General features: G+C 36.7%; 1 protein-coding gene across 7 annotated transcripts; it reads left to right on the top strand.

Annotated features, from left to right (window-relative positions):
- Nucleotides 1-1,565: 1,565 nt before the first annotated feature.
- On the top strand, nt 1,566-17,968 carry LOC121305064 (poly(A) RNA polymerase GLD2-like). Of its 7 annotated transcripts, none has more exons than XM_041236602.1 (15): nt 1,566-1,732; nt 2,562-2,747; nt 3,938-4,063; nt 6,087-6,357; nt 7,268-7,382; nt 7,483-7,574; nt 7,979-8,042; nt 8,557-8,623; nt 9,711-9,787; nt 10,462-10,590; nt 12,688-12,731; nt 14,686-14,822; nt 16,498-16,589; nt 17,064-17,143; nt 17,670-17,968. In XM_041236602.1, coding segments are annotated over exons 1-15 (1,557 nt in total). In that variant the 5' UTR covers nt 1,566-1,730; the 3' UTR covers nt 17,745-17,968. The 7 variants fall into 7 exon arrangements, with proteins under 7 accessions (XP_041092536.1, XP_041092544.1, XP_041092528.1 ...); XM_041236610.1 differs by having other exon boundaries at nt 7,964-8,042; nt 14,710-14,822; XM_041236594.1 differs by having other exon boundaries at nt 7,964-8,042.
- The last annotated feature ends 501 nt before the right edge of the window (nt 17,969-18,469 follow it).

Below are 18,469 nucleotides of genomic sequence, written 5' to 3'. Positions count from 1 at the left end.
TGGAGAAAGTAACAATAATACATCAGGATACATACAGAATATTCCAGGACTGTACTTCTACTGAATGTCTTGTAATGAGTTTTTGAAAGTGTTAAAATAGTTTGTCATGTACTGATAACCTTTTGCAGTACCTCTCTAAACCATAACACTGTATAATCCAGCACACTTTTTTAGTCCCAAACAATGCCAGGTTAGACAGGTTTAACTGTATGTTACGACATGTGATATTCACAGGAGACCAGGCAGAGGTTTTGGGAAGGATTGTGAATCTCTGTATCTGTTTGATTTACAGCACCATTAATTCATGGTACCTTTTGGATGACAGTCCTTGTGTTAAGACATTCTCACTAACAGTAACTACTGATGATGGACAAACCTTGCTGAACTGCTCCTCAGAACAAAAAAGCAAGATAAAGGATTCAAAAGATGCCACCATAATTAGACACTGAATTAGTTCTTTTTAAAACAAAAAGTACATATCATTTTCAGAAGTCATCGGGCTGGTTGGAGAGCTGGCTGGATCCAAAATTAAAGACTAGGCTTTAAAAAGTGTGCAGATTTTGTCTGATCTCTACACTTTGTAGCATATTTTGGTAGCTTCAGGTGCCTGTGTTGCATTAGGTCACTCATGGGAGTGTGAAATATGAATAAACTAGACAAATGCTGTAAAAAAAAGAAGCAAGAAAAAATGCATGCGATCCAACAGAATGTGTTATTTCTAAGAATAGTTCCCTATTTTAAATAATTATCAAGTTGTGTTAGCTTTAAATCCTCTCCTTTATTTTGCCTTTATTATAAACTCACAATAGTGATATGAAATAATAACCACCCCCTTCTAGCTCATGATGTGACCCCCCCCCTGGCAATGTCTGTGAAGGGATTGGTGTGTTCCAGAGTATTAGAGAACATTCTCTTGCTCATGATGTGACCCCCCTCCCCCTTCCCCCCTTCCCCCCTTCCCCAGCAATGTCTGTGAAGCGAATGCTGTTTGTTTGAAATTAATGGTAATTTTTATCCATGATATTAAAATGTTGCATGATGTTAAAATGCTTCTCATGTCGTGGTACACGTTGTTATCAACTGAGCCATGCATTTTTTATACAACATGTTATTTAAAAAAAACAACAAAAACAAAGTCAGGTGGCTGAGTTACTGCATAACTGTAATAATAAATTCATATTATGCTATAACATATATAGATTATTAACTCCAGTTATTGTTACATCTCAGATTACTCCTTTTGTATAATACATAGACAGGGTGTTAAAAAGTTATATAAGAAACTAAGGCTAGTGGCTTAAATTTGACTTAAATTTGGCTTAAATTATCGGGACAGACGTCCCGACAAAACTGGGATTGTCACAGTTGTCAGCCTTTATTATTTGTCCCGGTCGGAAACAGTACAATGGTTCAATCGTACCAGTTTTGTTATTGTATTCACATTTTTATAAGTACAAAACTCAACGTGTTCAGCAAGATAATAACAGATGGAAAGATTAATCACGTGATCTATCTTCACCAAAACAAGACGCGCCGGAAGCAATACTTTTCACCCGTGACGTAGACAGGAAGTGTCTGGTTGGTGTTTGTAAATGAAAGAAAAAGCAGTTTGTGCGAAACATTTATGTTAAAAAATAAAATAAAATAAAGAAGTTGAATGAAAAATACAGATGTTACATACTGAAGGCTGAGCAAACAAAGAAAACTATTTATCTGGGCGGGAACGACAGATGTGGGTACGTCTTCATTTTTTGAGCCGTGCGTTTTTGGTATTGATAAAGAGTGAAAATGAAATAGTGTGTGAAAGTTTGTTATACCTGCAGCAAACTGTAATACCCAACCGAGCAAATGCTGCGAAAAGTCGGGTTTAGTTTTGTCGATGTTTTACTTTTCCCCTTTTAAAATTAAAACGAGAGAACTGAACGACGACAACAAACGGGTTGTTGGAAGTTACGAAGCTACAGTTACAGACACAACCCGTAATATTAAAAATGAGACAATCAGTTAAAAAAAAAAAAATTAAAAAAACAGTGATTTTTTTTTTTTTTTTTTTTTTACGTTTTCAGGAAAATGTATTCACCGAGTACAAATGTAACCTAGTCGCCTGTTTTGCTATTCATAACTGAAAAAAAAAAAAAAAAAAACTTACAAATGAGTGCCTATCGTTTTTGTAGCATATAAAATGTTTACATGGTGATTTGAATCACCCTTGAAGCTATACAGTGCTAACCCCAACCTCTGAATCGGTCTTACAGGCGTTTTACTTAGTCCCACTGTTAATAGCCCCCCCTCTTTCTCGTGTTCTCATGCAAAGACTGGCCGTGGTGTGGAGACCACAGCCTATTCAATTTGGTACCTGAACCGGATTTCTAGCGCAGGCGTGAGTGGCTAATGAATAATCGGGATATGCCACCTACAGTACTTACACAATTGTATAATGTGTTGGTTTGATCGAGTGGTCTCAAAAGAAATGAATGATGATGCCCAAATGCAGTTGCCGATTAAAGAAACTGGTTGATACCAGATAAGAAGTTTTTTTTTTTTTTTTTTTTTTTTTACAGGCAGAAGAATAAATGCTGGGATTCAGTGAAGAAGATTATGTTCCCCAATTCTTCCATTCTGGGAAGCCCGCCCTATAAAAGAGGCACATCCAATGAGTTTCTGTATCAGATCCCTCTTAATCTAGCACCTGCGTTGTTCTCTCAACAGCAGCTAATCGAGTCAGAATATAACTCCAGGAATGCTAAGTAGGTATTGCAGAAAATGGTTTTATTAAAAGATGTAGATGGTTAGGACAACATTTTTTTTTTTTTTTTTTTGCATAGTAGGTTTGGTCAAAATTGACTTGGCTTTTGCACCTGGGGTATTTAATGGTATTGAGAATGTCGAACAAGCGATATTAAGATAGCCATTCTTAATACAAAGTTTTTTTAAATAGCTTTTGTAAGAAATAGTTAAACTTCTAAATGTTAAATAAACAGAAACTCAAGAAACAAAACAAAACAAAAAAAAAGATTATACCAGCCAGGTTTTCATGTCACTGAAGGCACAGTAGAAAAAAGCCTTTTTTTTTTTTATTTCAGGATGTACGTGAAACATTAGTAATACATTAGAAACAGGAAAGTCTTGTCTTTGTATATTAAGGCATTTGAGCCCTCAAATAGATCTACATACAGCAAGTGGACCTACTAATTCATATAGTGGTTTTATCCTGTGGTGTAGGTGTGTATCAAACCACCTGTATGTCACATCTTTACATTAAATATGGAAAACCATTAATTGTGATGAAACTTGCTGGGGATGCAAGTTATTTAGCACAGGCTGACAGTGTCAAATCTGGTATATGAAGATGACTCATTTTACAGAGACTATCCCCTATGATAGCAATTCAATAATTAATTTGTATATTATATTGGTGTGTTTTGCTGTTTTCAGCGTGTTACCTTTTTATGTTATTGGTGCAATGGAGTTAAATTTCCTTGACCAGTCAGCAGTGTTGAAAAAAACCTATAACATGTTCTGCTCTAAACTTTTCAGTTGAATTCAAACTATTTAAATGATCCAAGGACAATTAAAACAAATAAAATGAAATCATTAGGCAGAAAGGGTTATGAAGATGATCTTATCTGGATTGGATCCTGGTAAATGAGGTCCAGCATATAATTACAGTACAGACGTGTGAGTGATACTTTAAATCATCTGACACTTCATGTAAGAAGTTTAGCTGTGGCAGCAGAGACTAGGATTAACACATCTGCAACATTTGATCATGGAGTAGATATTGTGAACATTGGCTACTTGACTGTAAGTGTCAAAGGCACAACAGGATTAAAATACAGAGCTGTAGATTCAATAGTTTTTAGTTGCATATTCTTACAAACTTTCTTATAAAGCGTAATGTATTCAAGAGAAGTGAAATGGTGTTTTGTTTTTTCAGCTTTCACGGTGCCCCCCTGAATGTTCTTTCTCGTTTCCCATCGGTTTCCCCATCACATGATTGGAACCATGTCAGCCGCACTTCTCCACAGGCCGCTGCTGTGCTCACAGCATCTCAAGGCAGGAAGTAAGTGCATTTGCCTACCTAGACCTCTTCACCTGTGTTTAGAGTGGTGTCCACAAATATTGCTTACATTCTGGGTTTCAGCAACCTATTGTCACGTAAATATGGCTGGGTTATTACAGAGAATTTCAAATACCCAAGTCTGTATTTAAGTTAGTGTCAGTATTTTATCTATTCAACACTACAGTCAGTAAGTGTAGCAAGTTATTTTTCCTGGAACGCTGTAGGTATTTTAGAGATGAATGTAAAACAATTCAGTTGTCCATTGAAAGTCTTGTGGCAATAATCTGGGACAGTGTTCAGAATTATTATTTTTTTAAACATATTTTGATGGTATAGTCATCACCGCTTAGTACTGGCATGTTTATGTTAATGTGATTTGCCCACAGTAAGCGATGGACGGTATAAATTCCCACACAATAACCTAACGGTCAAAATGTCCCCCAATCACCAGTACAGTGATCAAAACAAACAAGCGTGTATGCGGTTCAAAATCTTTATTAAGACACTCATTAGTCTAATAAAAAATATGTATTAAAACATATGAATGTAATAAAAAGTAAGTGAAAAAAAAGTAATGCAAATGCAGTATTGTACAGTACAGGTAGGCTACATTACTGCAAATTGTTTCCAGCGAAGAACTCTGTGATACGCATTTGATGTCATTGTTGTCTGTTTCAGGCAGAGCTGGGAATTTTTCCTCTGCCCTCTGGTGTTATCAGAGTTTCAGTTTTGTTTGTACTTTTGCCAGCACACTCCCCTTCAACTACAGAAAACCCAGCTTTTTGAAGCAACGTTGCATTGTTTGCTGACTGGCAAAGAATGCTTTAGCAAGCGCACAGCATCTAACAGAGACATTTTCTAATGCTCATCTCTTTTCTGTTTCCAGTCATGTTTTCTGTTGCAGTCATTGCTGTTTTTGCAAACTGTAAGCCCAACACTGCGTACAGGGATTAAATAGCCAAGGTACAGTACAGGGATAATTGCTCAGTAACGAGGTGCAAACAGCTTACTGATCGATCTGTCAAGTTTTGACTACAGTAAAGTGCTGCCTTTTTATTTAAATCTATGTGAATGGCAAGATAACGAAGTGAAAACATAATGAGATCCAAACAGCTGAGTTTCCCTGAATTGTACGGCGTGCTTAACACGGTATAATCAGTGCCTTTGTTATTGAAATCAATGGGAATGGCAAATGCTGTTTGCCCGATATAAACAGCTGCCCGAAATAAACCTGTATGGTGAAGTGGTGGATACTGTAATATACTATATATATATATATATATATATATATATATATATATATAATTTTTTTAACATCTTTTCCTACTGGACACACTTTGAACATTAGCTGGCGAGATGTTTTGCCGCGCAGACGTTTATAAAAATGTTGATAATTAGTACTGATAATTGATTTTAGTCATTCTAATGACACTCCCATATCAACATTTATGAAATACCAGTATCTGGTAAGGTGTACTCTAGCTATAAAAAAGTCCATGCAATATTAATGAGCAACATTGTACTGTTGGAGAACCAAAAAAATAAGTGTACTCTCAGTTCCATATAAAGCACTAAAGTGACTCCAAAATGAAAGAGGAGAACTTGCTTTAATTGTCAGATAAACTACAATTAAAGTGTATCTTTGATACTGCTTTAGCAGCATGATGCATAATTTTTATTGAGCTACAGATTACTATTGAATGAATGGAGGTTCTTTTCTGCCCAGATCAGACATTTTACAGTCCATGTCATCTAAACTGCTCAGGCTTATTCTGCGTTTTGAAAGGCTTTTGAGGTAAGACTTTTTCTAGATTACTCACCCTTCTGGTGCAGCATGTAAAATATTGGATATGATACATGGAAACACCCACACAAATCCAGGTTGATATTATATGCAAGTAGTCTTTTACAGTATTATCTGTATGTTCCACATCATTCTTCTGCTGTTATGAGTGTGGTTATATAGTGAAAGTGCTTTAAAAGTCTGCACAAGAAAGAAGTGTCCCATGTGTTTGTGTTCCAGGAGGCGGAGCGATGAGCACTGCCCCTTTGATGTCAAGCGGCAGCGGTTCCAGTCGCCCCTCCCTCAGACACCGGTTGCCACGGCAGCATCTTCTCCAGCAGCAGCCACCCATTCGGTTGTGCATCTGCAAAGTGAAGGCAGGAGCTGTGCCCCAGCCTTCAGTGCAGCTTCTTCACCACAAACTCCAAAGCCCTCTGGCTGCGTGCCGCCTCTAAGAGGCTCCCCTTATCCAGAGCTCATTGACAGCCCACTCCCAGCTGCTAAAGACAAGGTACTTTCAAAGGTTGCTTTCATTTACTGCATCCACATAGGTGCAAAAATGTAATGATTTTTAAATGGATTTTAAAACCAGGGATATTGTATTTTTGGTCGGATGTTGTATTAATGCTTGTGACAGTAGCTGTGTGTGTACGTGCATTCGCTGCTGAGTGACAGGCAGGAGATCGAGACAGAGGTTGAAGCTGATGCGCCCCGCAGATGAACAGGATTTATTTACATATCAACACACCTCACATGACATTACCAGCAGTGGCAGTGCACAGCACACATACAACACAGTGTATGAAAACTTTGGTGGGATCTACAATATCTGAACTAATCTTCTCTGTTCAATAATAAACTAACGTCGCTGAAGAGCTTGATAATGGCGGATGTGTAATGGGCAGATACGCGATGGATTACTGTATGCTGCAGATGAAAAGATCCTGTTACTTCCTTGTGCCTATTCGCTTAATGGGTTGTAGTTGAAACTCTCTTTCCAGTGATCTAGCTGCAGTCAGATCATGTGACTGAAAGGAAAGTTATCAGGAAATGTATCTACAGTGTGCTATTTAAAATTATTCATAGATATTTGTAAAAAAAATACAATTTTAGGGTTATTTGTGAAAGATTTAGTTCAAGTCTTAAAAGCCATAGGAATGTGCCTTCCTGGGCTGGTGCTGAGTTGCAAGAAAAGTGACAACAATATTAGACAAGTGTGGTGGAGCACCATTTATTTAAATATTGCATTTTTCGGCATAGAAATTTTGTAGTAAAATCCCTGTTTTAAGTAACAACTATACTTTTGAGGAAAAAAAATATTTACTGTATAAACCCTTTATAATTGAGTTTGTACTAATGGCTAAACTCTATTTAAAAATAAATCCTAATCATTTACTTGCATTTGCTTTCATTTTTTACAGTTAAGTCAACAAATACTGCAGTTGTTTCAGACATGCCAGCAGCAGTCTGATGATCTGGAAAAGAAGGAGCTTTGTAGAGCAGAGCTTCAGAGAGAAATCCAGAGGCTATTCCCACGTACGTCTGAAACACTTACTTGTGTTTTTTAAACCCTTTCATAGACTTGGAGAAGTGCATTACAGAGAGATGCCAATGTCTGTATTCCTTTGCTTTTCAGAGAGCCGGGTATTTTTAACTGGGTCGTCTTTGAATGGTTTTGGCAGTCGAAGCAGCGATGCAGATCTGTGTCTAGTTGTTCAAGAAGGGCTGGTATGTGTTTGATTGATACAGTTGCTGCTGTTTCGCTTTGCAGGAAGCCTGGGGGGTACTGTTTGAAACACTGCCACAGCTCATTCAGAAGAAGTTTGCTGTGCTTTTTGTTTTGTGTTGATTTGTATCCATGGAGCATTAACATTGCCCTGTAGACATCCCTCAAGCCTGCCTTTCTGAGACCACCCCATAGTATTAGTGAGCGTGAGGTCTCTCTTTTTGACTTTGAAGCAGTATTAGAGCTTTCACTATTAAGCCTTAACTTGAATGCACACAAAACTGTCAAAGATAAGCAAAGGTATTGGCTAATTTATTTAAAGAAGTTGCAGAAATCTTCCTAGGAATTTGCTGACCTATTTATTTTTTTGTTGCTGTTTTTGACTCCTCAGCTGTCTCATTTACAGGTGGATCAGAGAACAAATGCAATATATATACTGAGTCTAGTACAGCAGTTGTTCTACAGACTGTGTAAGTATTTTCTTTTTGAACAGTGTTCAACCTAAAATAACCATCAAAATCAAATTGGGGAAATTAGAATTTAGTTATTTTGTATAAATGAGTGCTTCTGTGGAAATTAACCAGTGTGGTCTTATACTGTAGATATAAATTACTGTGCTACTAAATTAAAAGTTACGTCATTACGCTGATGACGGTACTAGCCGAAATATTTCCCCAACTGACTTTGCTTTTAACTTTTACTTTTGTAAGATTGTTTTGTTTTTGAAATTCTGTATGAATAACATAAAGTTCAGCAGAATCCACTCATGGGTGTATCATTGATGAATCTTGCTAATTGCATGATTCACATTCTGCCCTTTGAGTCATCAGTTAATCTTACAATGTTCTATTGCGGCCTCTAGAGGGAGCTGGTGCTTAACCAGATAAGATACTAGTGTAACTGCACTGTGTGGAGCCCAGCTGTGGTTCTCCCTTTACTGTCTGTCTTTTGAAACCTGGTACAGTAACATATTTGTTTCCATAGCTTACATTGAGAGACCTCAGCTTATTCGAGCAAAAGTGCCCATATTAAAATTCAGGGATAAAGTCAGGTAAGTGTTGCGTTAGCATGAACACTTTTACTGCATTTTGTATTATTTACATGTTTTCAAAGAAATATAATGGCAGGAATCAGAAATCCCCACTTGCATGCCATAGCTATCAGACTACTTTTTGTATATTGACTGCTGCTGTGCTCGTGCAATCAACCAATGAAGGTGGAAAAAATATATATTGAAGTTTTCCTGCATGAATGCTTTGAGAGTAACTTATTTTTACAAACCAGGGCATCAGAGCTTTGTAAATAGTTGTTTTTGTTCTTTTTTTACGAGTGGTGATGGAGTTTCAGAGTTTTTATAACAAACCATTGCTAAAAACACCTGCAAAATCAACCTGTAATGGATTGAAGCGCATGATCATTTCCAAGTGCACATTGGGGTGATTTACATGTTGGGCAAACACCCTTTCTTATTTACATTATTATTTGCGCTGCATTTGAATAAAGTGCAGATTGTGTCAAGACTCCTTCCAGTATTGACAAATATGGAAGCACAGTTAGAAAGTACACACCTGTCGTGCATGGAACTTGGGTAATAAATTGACATTGGTTTAGCATAAAAAATTATAACGGCCCGAATCTGCAAAATTCCAAAACATGACTAAGTAACTAATCAGTAACGACATATGGCAAGTGTATTGTGCAACGAAACAATGTGGAAATCACCTTTAGGTTACAAAACAGTGCCTGAGTGTAGATTCATTTACAGATTGATCACTGCTAAAGATGTGCTTAAGCTTTCTCTTATTGATTTGTAAGAATCCCTTTGCTTTCACTTAAGGTTAAACAGAAAATTATTCTGGTAATAAAAAGCGATTGTGTTTTAAAACTGGAACAGAGACTCGTAAAGCAAACCAGAATTTCCAAATTAAACTTTTTTTCTGACTTAAAAATTGAGAAATTGGTACTTCTTATTAATCAATAGCCTAAGTAATTTCATTGTTTTATGATTATAATGATGTTAAGACAAATGCAGTCTTAATTTCTCCTGATAAATACTTCATCCACTTGATGTAATTTATAACCACATAATTAACAAGTTAATTTATAACCACATAATTAACAGGTTTTTCTTTCCACAGTGGAGTGGAGTTTGACTTGAATGTAAACAATGTTGTTGGAATAAGAAATACATTCCTTCTCAGGACCTATGCATTCAGTAAGTGATACTTTTATTACATGTTTGTACATACTTCTATTACTTGATTGTTTTCACCTAGCTCTGCTCGCCAACTTTTTTCAGTATGGGACCATTTACTGTTGTTGGGTGCGAAACTATTTATCATGTACCAGTGAATAGTGATACGTCTTTATATGATGCATAGAGATAGATGAGCAAATGAGAGACAAAAGCCAAACTGCATGAGATAACATCGCTTATAACAATAACCACCTGAGACGCCCTCATGCTGTATATTAACATTTTAACAAGTCCACCAAATTGTATTTGAATGAAGAAACAATGTGATTTAAAGTATGTATGGATACTTCATTTAATCATTTAAGTTTTGCCTTTTAAACAAAACAGTCTCTCATTAATAATTGTATTATTACACATCATACAAAGTAGCCATTCAGGAACTATACATGCAAATTGATGAGCACAGTATCAGAGCATGACTTCAGTGTGTATTGTTACATTTTATCTGGACGTTCACTTGTTTGGCATTCTCCACTTTTCAGGTGTATAATAAAGCTGTTTTTTGGGATTTGGGCTTCCGCAGTATTGAAATAGGAAAATAAGCTGAGAATAAATCCCTCGGTTGAATCCATGAGGGGTTATTTAACATTTCTGTTTTTTTTGTTTTGATCTTTTGATTTGTTTGTTGGCAGTCGAGAACAGAGTTCGCCCCCTTATACTTGTGGTAAAGAAGTGGGCTCGACACCATGGAATTAACGATGCCAGCCGCGGAACTCTGAGTAGCTACTCCTTGGTACTGATGGTTTTGCACTATCTGCAGAGTGAGTACGGAAGGACCTTTTAATAACCACCTGTGTTATTAGCAGGAATGAAACTCATGTTTTTGTTATACATTGGTTACTTGCAGATTGAAAATGTGCAGTATTTTTTTTTTATATATATATATATATATATATATATATATATATATATATATATATATATATATATATATATATATATATATACACACACACAGTACTGTGCAAAAGTTTTAGGCAGGTGTGAAAAAATGCTGTAAAGTAAGAATGCTTTCAAAAATAGACATGTTAATAGATTATATTTCTCAATTAAATGCAAAGTAAGTGAACAGAAGAAAAATCTACATCAAATCCATATTTGGTGTGACCACCCTTTGCCTTCAAAACAGCATCAATTGTTCTAGGTACACTTGCACAAAGTCAGGGATTTTGTAGGCATATAATCAGGTGTATGATCAAACAATTATACCAAACAGGTGCTAATGATCATCAATTCAATATGTAGGTTGAAACACAATCGTTAACTGAAACAGAAACAGCTGTGTAGGAGGAATAAAACTGGGTGAGGAACAGCCAAACTCAGCTAACAAGGTGAGGTTGCTGAAGACAGTTTATTGTCAAAAGTCATACACCATGGCAAGACTGGGCACAGCAACAAGACACAAGGTAGTTATACTGCATCAGCAAGGTCTCTCCCTGGCAGAAATTTCAAGGCAGACAGGGGTTTCCAGGTGTGCTGTCCAAGCTCTTTTGAAGAAGCACAAAGAAACGAGCAGCATTGAGGACCGCAGACGCAGTGGTCGGCCAAGGAAACTTAAAGGCCAATAATCTTTATTATTATTCTTCAAATACACTGCAGCAGATGAAAAACACATCATGCTTACTTCCCTTCGCAATCAGAAGATGTCCAGCAGTGCCATCAGCTCAGAATTGGCAGAAAACAGTGGGACCCTGGTACACCCATCTACAGTCCGGAGAAGTCTGGTCAGAAGTGGCCTTCATGGAAGACTTGCGGCCAAAAAGCCATACCTCCGACGTGGAAACAAGGCCAAGCGACTCAACTATGCAAGAAAACACAGGAACTGGGATGCAGAAAAATGGCAGCAGATGCTCTGGACTGATGAGTCAAAATTTGAAATATTTGGCTGTAGCAGAAGGCAGTTTGTTCGCCGAAGGGCTGGAGAGCGGTACATGAATGAGTGTTATATGTGGCGCAAACCTAACACTGCCCATGCCTCAAGACACACCATCCCTACAGTGAAGTATGGTGGTGGCAGCATCATGCTGTGGGGATGCTTCTCATCAGCAGGGACTGGGCATCTTGTTACAATTGAAGGAAGAATGGATGGAGCAAAATACAGGAAAATACTGCAAGAAAATCTGCTTCAGTCTGCTAAAAAACTGAAGCTTGGGAGGAAATTCACCTTTCAGCAGGACAATGATCCCAAGCTCAAGGCCAAAGCAACATTGGAGTGGCTCAAGAACAAAAAGGTGAATGTCCTACAGTGGCCCAGTCAAAGTCCTGATCTCAATCCCATTGAGAATCTGTGGCACTATTTGAAAATTGCGGTCCACAAGCGTCATCCAACCAACCTGAACAACCTGGAGCAAATCTGCCAAGAAGAATGGGCCAAAATCACTCCGACACTGTGTGCAAAGCTTGTACATACTTACCCCAAAAGACTTAAAGCTGTTATTGCAGCAAAAGGTGGCTCTACCAAATATTAATGTGTAGGGGTTGAATACTTATGCAAGCAAGATATTTCAGTTTTTTATTTTTCTTAAAAATATTTCCCAACATAAAACCAATGTCACCTTACAATAATTGCTTTTGAGTTTAAGGGTTTTAAAATAAAACATCGAACAGAACGAAATTTCAATGTATCATTTGTAATGCAGTAGTATGAGAGAATTGGTCAGGGGTCTGAATATTTTTGCAAGGCACTGTGTGTGTGTGTGTGTGTATGTATGTATATGTGTGTGTGTGTGTGTGTGTGTGTGTATATATATATATATATATATATATATATATATATATATATATATATATATATATAATCAATGAGTAGATCTCAAGGTATTGTATTTGCTGTTAATTTCCTTTTTATCCCCCACTAGCTTTGCCTGAACCTGTTGTTCCCTGTCTCCAGAAGGAATATCCAGTAAGTGTATTCCAGTGTTGTCAATGTGCAGATATACAGTATAAGCCTGTAAAAATGTAATAAACTTACAACTATATTGGTGAAAACCCATAATTCAAAGGATTACTTTTGGATGTTAAAATACAGTGTGTTTATATGAGGGTGTCAAGGAGACGGCTGTAGAGGGTGATGTCAGACCAGAAACAGAATAGACAGAGACGTGGAGTTTGGTGAAGCTGAGCGCTTGCTTGCGCTCAGCATTTAATAAATGAACAAACAGAGAATAAAAGGTTGAACAAAAACAGCACACAGCACTTGAGGCCAAAATTAACAGACAAACCAAACAAATTAACTCTAAACGAAACAGACACTAACAAACAGTGGACGGACAGACAAACACGGTGAGTTAAATTAATTAATTATTTAGTTTTACTTGTCTTTTTGTTTTCTCAGTCTCCACACCCGTTCTCCACTCACTGAACACACAACCCTGAGTGAGTGAAACATGCATGCTTTTATGTAGGTGTACCGAGACTCGATTGCTAATCAGTCATTCAGTTGGAATCTCGGTACAACTGCACGTTAATTAAATTAGTGCACTCCTGTGTCCACACACTATATAACTTTTAATCTGCACGTGGAGTGATGTGCAATCCTTGTGCCTAAATACAAGTATACATTTTAAATCCCTAGTGTTACACAGACCCATTTATATCCCATGTACTAATGACTATACACCAACATTAACATACAAGTAAATACTGAACATTGACATCAGTTAAATACAATACTGAACTTAAATGGTGACCTAGTGGAACTTGATTGGCTGCTGTGGTGTGGGGTTAGCACGCACTGCATTGTGGGGCGCTATCAGAAACATTCAGTTTGCTTTGCTTGGTAGTTTTATCTTTTAAAGCATGCCCAAACTTTCCATAGAATGGGAATCGGAGTGGGGAGCATCTTTAATCTTTAGATATCTAAATGTTGTGGTAGACTGGCTGCTCATTTATCATGGAAGCTTTTTGTACAGATAACAAGAATCTACAGAAACCACGTTTTAGCATGCATTGAATTACATGGCACTGTTTGGAACTCTGTGTTTGCTGTTGGTAGTTGTATATTGGTATTGTTTGTTAATTTTAATGCAAATTTTAAAGATACTGAAATAGTTCTGGTGAAATTTCTCAATTGTGGTTCAACTTCTCTTGGTGACCCAATTAGCATTTTCATTATTATTATGCATCTGTCTTTTAGGCCTATTAGATGCTTCTCTATATTGTGCAGCTTCCCCCAATGGTCTTAGCTGTGCCTTGGAAGTGTATTCTCCTTGATCCAAATGTTAATAAATCCCATGCATCCCATCTATATGGATGCCATTTTTCTAAACTAATTTTACACCGAGGTCCTATTAACTTTATAGTGTTGAAGATTGCACATTATTTAGAAAATATTGTCTGTGTTGACAACAATGACCCATTGCACTAATACAGTGCATTTTTAAAAGCAAGCATGTAATCTCAGGTTTCAAATAGCAGGTTTCATCCCAGGTCATCATGATTCAGTTTGCACATTTCACATTGTCAGTGTATTTGTACAGCACTCATTTTCCCTCCGAACTCTTCATCGGCTTGTTGATGGACAGCTCATCCACACAAAGTGCACACCAGTTTTCCTCTAATGCATGAACACATACGTTTTAGGTAGTGGTTATTGTAACCATGCATCATAGGTTTTGTTGCGACGGTCAGGAACAAGCTCTGCAGAGATGGGTTCATTTTAAAGCATTGTAATGTGGTGGGTGTGTGTGTGTGTGTGTGTGTGTGTGTGTGTGTGTGTGTGTGTGTGTATATATATATATATATATATATATATACACACATACATATATATATATATATATATATATATATATATATATATATATATATATATATATATATATATATATATATATATATATATATATATTTTTTAGGAATGTTTCAACTCTGCTATGCAGCTTCACCTTGTACACGAAGGACCACGTAACGTTCCTCAGTACCACTCCAAGAATCAGTCAACGGTCGGAGATTTGCTTCTGGGCTTCCTTAAATACTATGCCACAGTTTTCAAGTAAGTAAAATGGTCAGAATTACCATATGGGAAAATATTTCCATCAGTGGAAACCAGCATGCTACATAGTGCTTTATTTGTGAATACCCTTTTCCTGACACAGCTTGAATATGTTGGCTTGCTGCTTACAAGGAAGATGAATGTAAATGTGAATTCAGTGACTGTCCATCGGGATTGGAATAGAGGAGGAAGCACACCAGCTTGAGCACATACCTACTTTCTGCAGTCAACCCTGTCATCATTTCCAGGCTCTGGACAAATTTCTCCTGAATTTTTAAAAAGCATTTAAGATTTTCTTCACAACACATTTTTAAAAAAATATAATAATAATAAATATATATATATTTTAAATTTATTCTGGCAAAATCCCACTTCTTAATATGATTTATTGATTACTTTGTTAGGTTACTTTTTTTCTTTCTCATTAACACTGATACTTAGAAAAGATCCGTAAAAAGGTAAACACAAGTGAAACGTATGGGGTTTATAAGGCTGTTGGAATTAGAAATCAATACAACCGTAAAACCATAAAAGACAATCTACCTGTACTACTTTCAACCTTAACTTAGTAATACCCCTTATGGATTCGGAGTCATTTACTTTTAATATGTACTGAACATTATGTAGCCTAACTCCATAACACATTTTCCAGCGGCAGTAAATTGTTTGCTTTATGAAAACTGTTATTTTATGTTAATGATATTATTTTGTCAGTTTTATTTTAGTGGAATGTATTAAATGAATGACCAGAACAGTAAAAGAAAAATAAATTTTATACTGAAACTATGAAATTATTTCTAGGAAGTTTATCCATAATTTTAATCCTTGTTTGTGTTGGAGATGAACTTTAGTTGGGCTGCTATACCCAGAGGGGAGGCTTAGTTGTATCTGGAAATGAAAGCTGCTTTTGCAGGTGTAACATGCAAGCAGGGAGTCTCATTTACCATTCCAGACTCTAGTTACACATAGCAGCTGGGACTGATGGCAGCAGGTGAAATGTTGACGCTTGTCCTTTGGCAGAACTTGCACAGGCTCGATAAATAGCTTGTTTATGTGCAGAGGCCCTAATTGTGTATTCAAACCGCATGTGGTAAGATCCATTTTTGAATGTGCAACTTGAAGCTCCTAGTACTTTTCTGTTGTCCACTTTACTGACTGGGTTTGCAATATATAGTATGTATATATATTTTTTTTCTTTAAGAATTTGTTACGCTATAAAAAACACAAATGTAATTAAATGAGCATAGAAACTGGATTGCGTTTGAGATGTTTTTGGATGCAAGTTTCTAATCTTTGAATGTTTACTCACTTCGTCGTCCAGCCCCAACATCCTTGAATGACCAATTTTCAATGTATAATAATATGCATAACATTTAAAAGCACAGGTTTTGACTGATTCATGATTGCATCAGAGTTAGCAGAGGAGGAATTCTGCACTCCCTAAAAATATGATCTGACTCTCATAGCTGTATTTGAAATACTATTTTACTTGCCAGCCTCCCGTCACAATTAGCCGTTGCAGCAACATGCTTAGTGTGTGTTGTGTGGGAAGCATATAACTGGGAGACTGGTGACAAAGGTTCATCATTTCAAATGCATCTTTCTTGATAAATGGCCTAATCTACTTTAAAGCAATGAGCATGCTTTTAAAGTGCTCTCTTGTTTTCTCCACCAGTTGGGACAAATGTATGATTTCTGTTCGTGAAGCCAAAGCGCTTCCCAAACCTGGAAACAGTGAATGGAAGAACAAGTTTATCTGTGTTGAAGGTAGAGGTCACCCACTTATTAAGTAGCATAACTTTTCTGAAGCATACTGGATATACTAAAATGTTATGTAGCGGTAGTACAGAACTCGATGATCCTGGTGTAACCTCTTATTCATTGTAATTGAAATGAGTCAGATTGCTGTCCTAGTACTGAAAAGATTGACTATTTCTAGAAAGTATATCCATTATTTTAGAAAAAAAAATTAAATACCCTGTAATTTTGGTAAATCTTAGCAAACTGCTTAGTGTAGTAGACAACAAAAGATGTACTTTAATGTTATGACTGTTGAGGCTTCAGTATGCCAAATTCAGGATCATGCAGGCAGGTGTGTAATACATCTACAGTTCTATAAAATTACTAGATTACTAGACTGCTTCTGCAATTAGAAAAAAAACATGGTATCTTTGCCACATCTGGGACACAACAAAGTAATGTGGAGAGATTGCCAGTGTAAATTGTTACCTTGTGTTTCAGAACCCTTTGACGGAACAAACACAGCAAGAGCGGTACATGAAAAAATGAAGTTTGATGGCATCAAAACAGTGTTTATGGAGGTATGATTCAGTATCATAGAAGGAAAAAAAGGTCAAAAGTGTCTTATTTAAACATGTTTGAAATATTTAGAACAGGTCATTTGAATTGGGACACTTATTAATTTGGAACAATCAGATAATCAGGGAAAATTCATGCAGTTAGTTAATATGCTGAAGTAAATTGTGTACTACTAGCTTTGGGGAATTAAACAGTGAAAGCCTCTCCCCTCGGCTTTCAAGTCAGTAGTTTTATAAAATACTTATTTTCCGTTATTGTTACTGATCTCTAAAAACAATGCAACAAGTTTTATTTTCCAAGACAAAAACGTGTCCTACCCAACCAAAGGCCCTGTTATTGCAAAATGTTTTCATATGTATAGTAATTGAGTAGTACATGTGTGTGTGGAAGGTTATTGAACTGTGTGATCTGTTTGCATAGGTGTAGTAATTGAGTAATACATGTATGTGTGGAAGGTTACTGAATGAACTGTGTATTTGGAATGTGCTAACCTGCTAAATATATTTTAATTATTTTTTTTATATATAGTCCTGGCAACAGTTGCAAGTACGAAAAGATCTGAATGCCATCATACCAGTGAGAGCTACAATACAGAAAAGATAACAACCAGATGCCTGGCTGTGATGTCACATGAAAAAGGAGAACTCTTGTTAATGCCAGTAGCGAGGGAGTATTTGGAGGACCTAAAGATATCTGTGCTTCACTACCTTATGCCTAATCTCCTATCTACCCCATTTTCAAAAAAGTCACCTCGAAACCTGGTGTGTTTATATGTACTCACTATGACTCTGTTTACAACTGTCAAATAAAGAACAAGATTTAAAAGAGAACTGGTTGAGGTAGAATCACTGAAGGGTTCGGTTAATGACCTTAAACGGCATGTATGGAAACTAACCCTCTCTTCTAGACTTCCAGGATTGTTGTCATTTTATTGTTTGACTCCATCAGTGGAACTTCTTCAACACCTTGCTGTAGCCGCATCAGCAAGGTAGTTTACAAAAACAAAACAACTGGCATTGGAGTGGCTGTTCATGACAAGCGTGTAGGTGATGGAATTTCACATACCTTCAGTGAAGAGAGAGAATGGGAATTGCTTTTAATAGATTTTCTTTTTTTCTAAACTGCATAATAATACAGCATCAGTCCTTACAGACTCTTTATTTTTGTTTGTTTTAACATGCACTTTTCTGGGTGGTTAGTATCTTCTTGTTCTGCCATGCAGTATATCCATGTTTGTTTTTCTTTTTTTTGTTTTTTGGTCCTTCCTGAATTGGGTTGCAAGTAAACATTTTGGGCTATGGCTTAGCTATACATGTGTTCAACTAGTG

Source organism: Polyodon spathula, chromosome 2 (genome assembly GCF_017654505.1).
Source record: "Polyodon spathula isolate WHYD16114869_AA chromosome 2, ASM1765450v1, whole genome shotgun sequence".
Taxonomy (NCBI): Eukaryota; Metazoa; Chordata; class Actinopteri; order Acipenseriformes; family Polyodontidae; genus Polyodon; species Polyodon spathula.
Note: the sequence above shows the minus strand (reverse complement) of the source record. Positions and strands in the feature narration are given on the sequence as shown.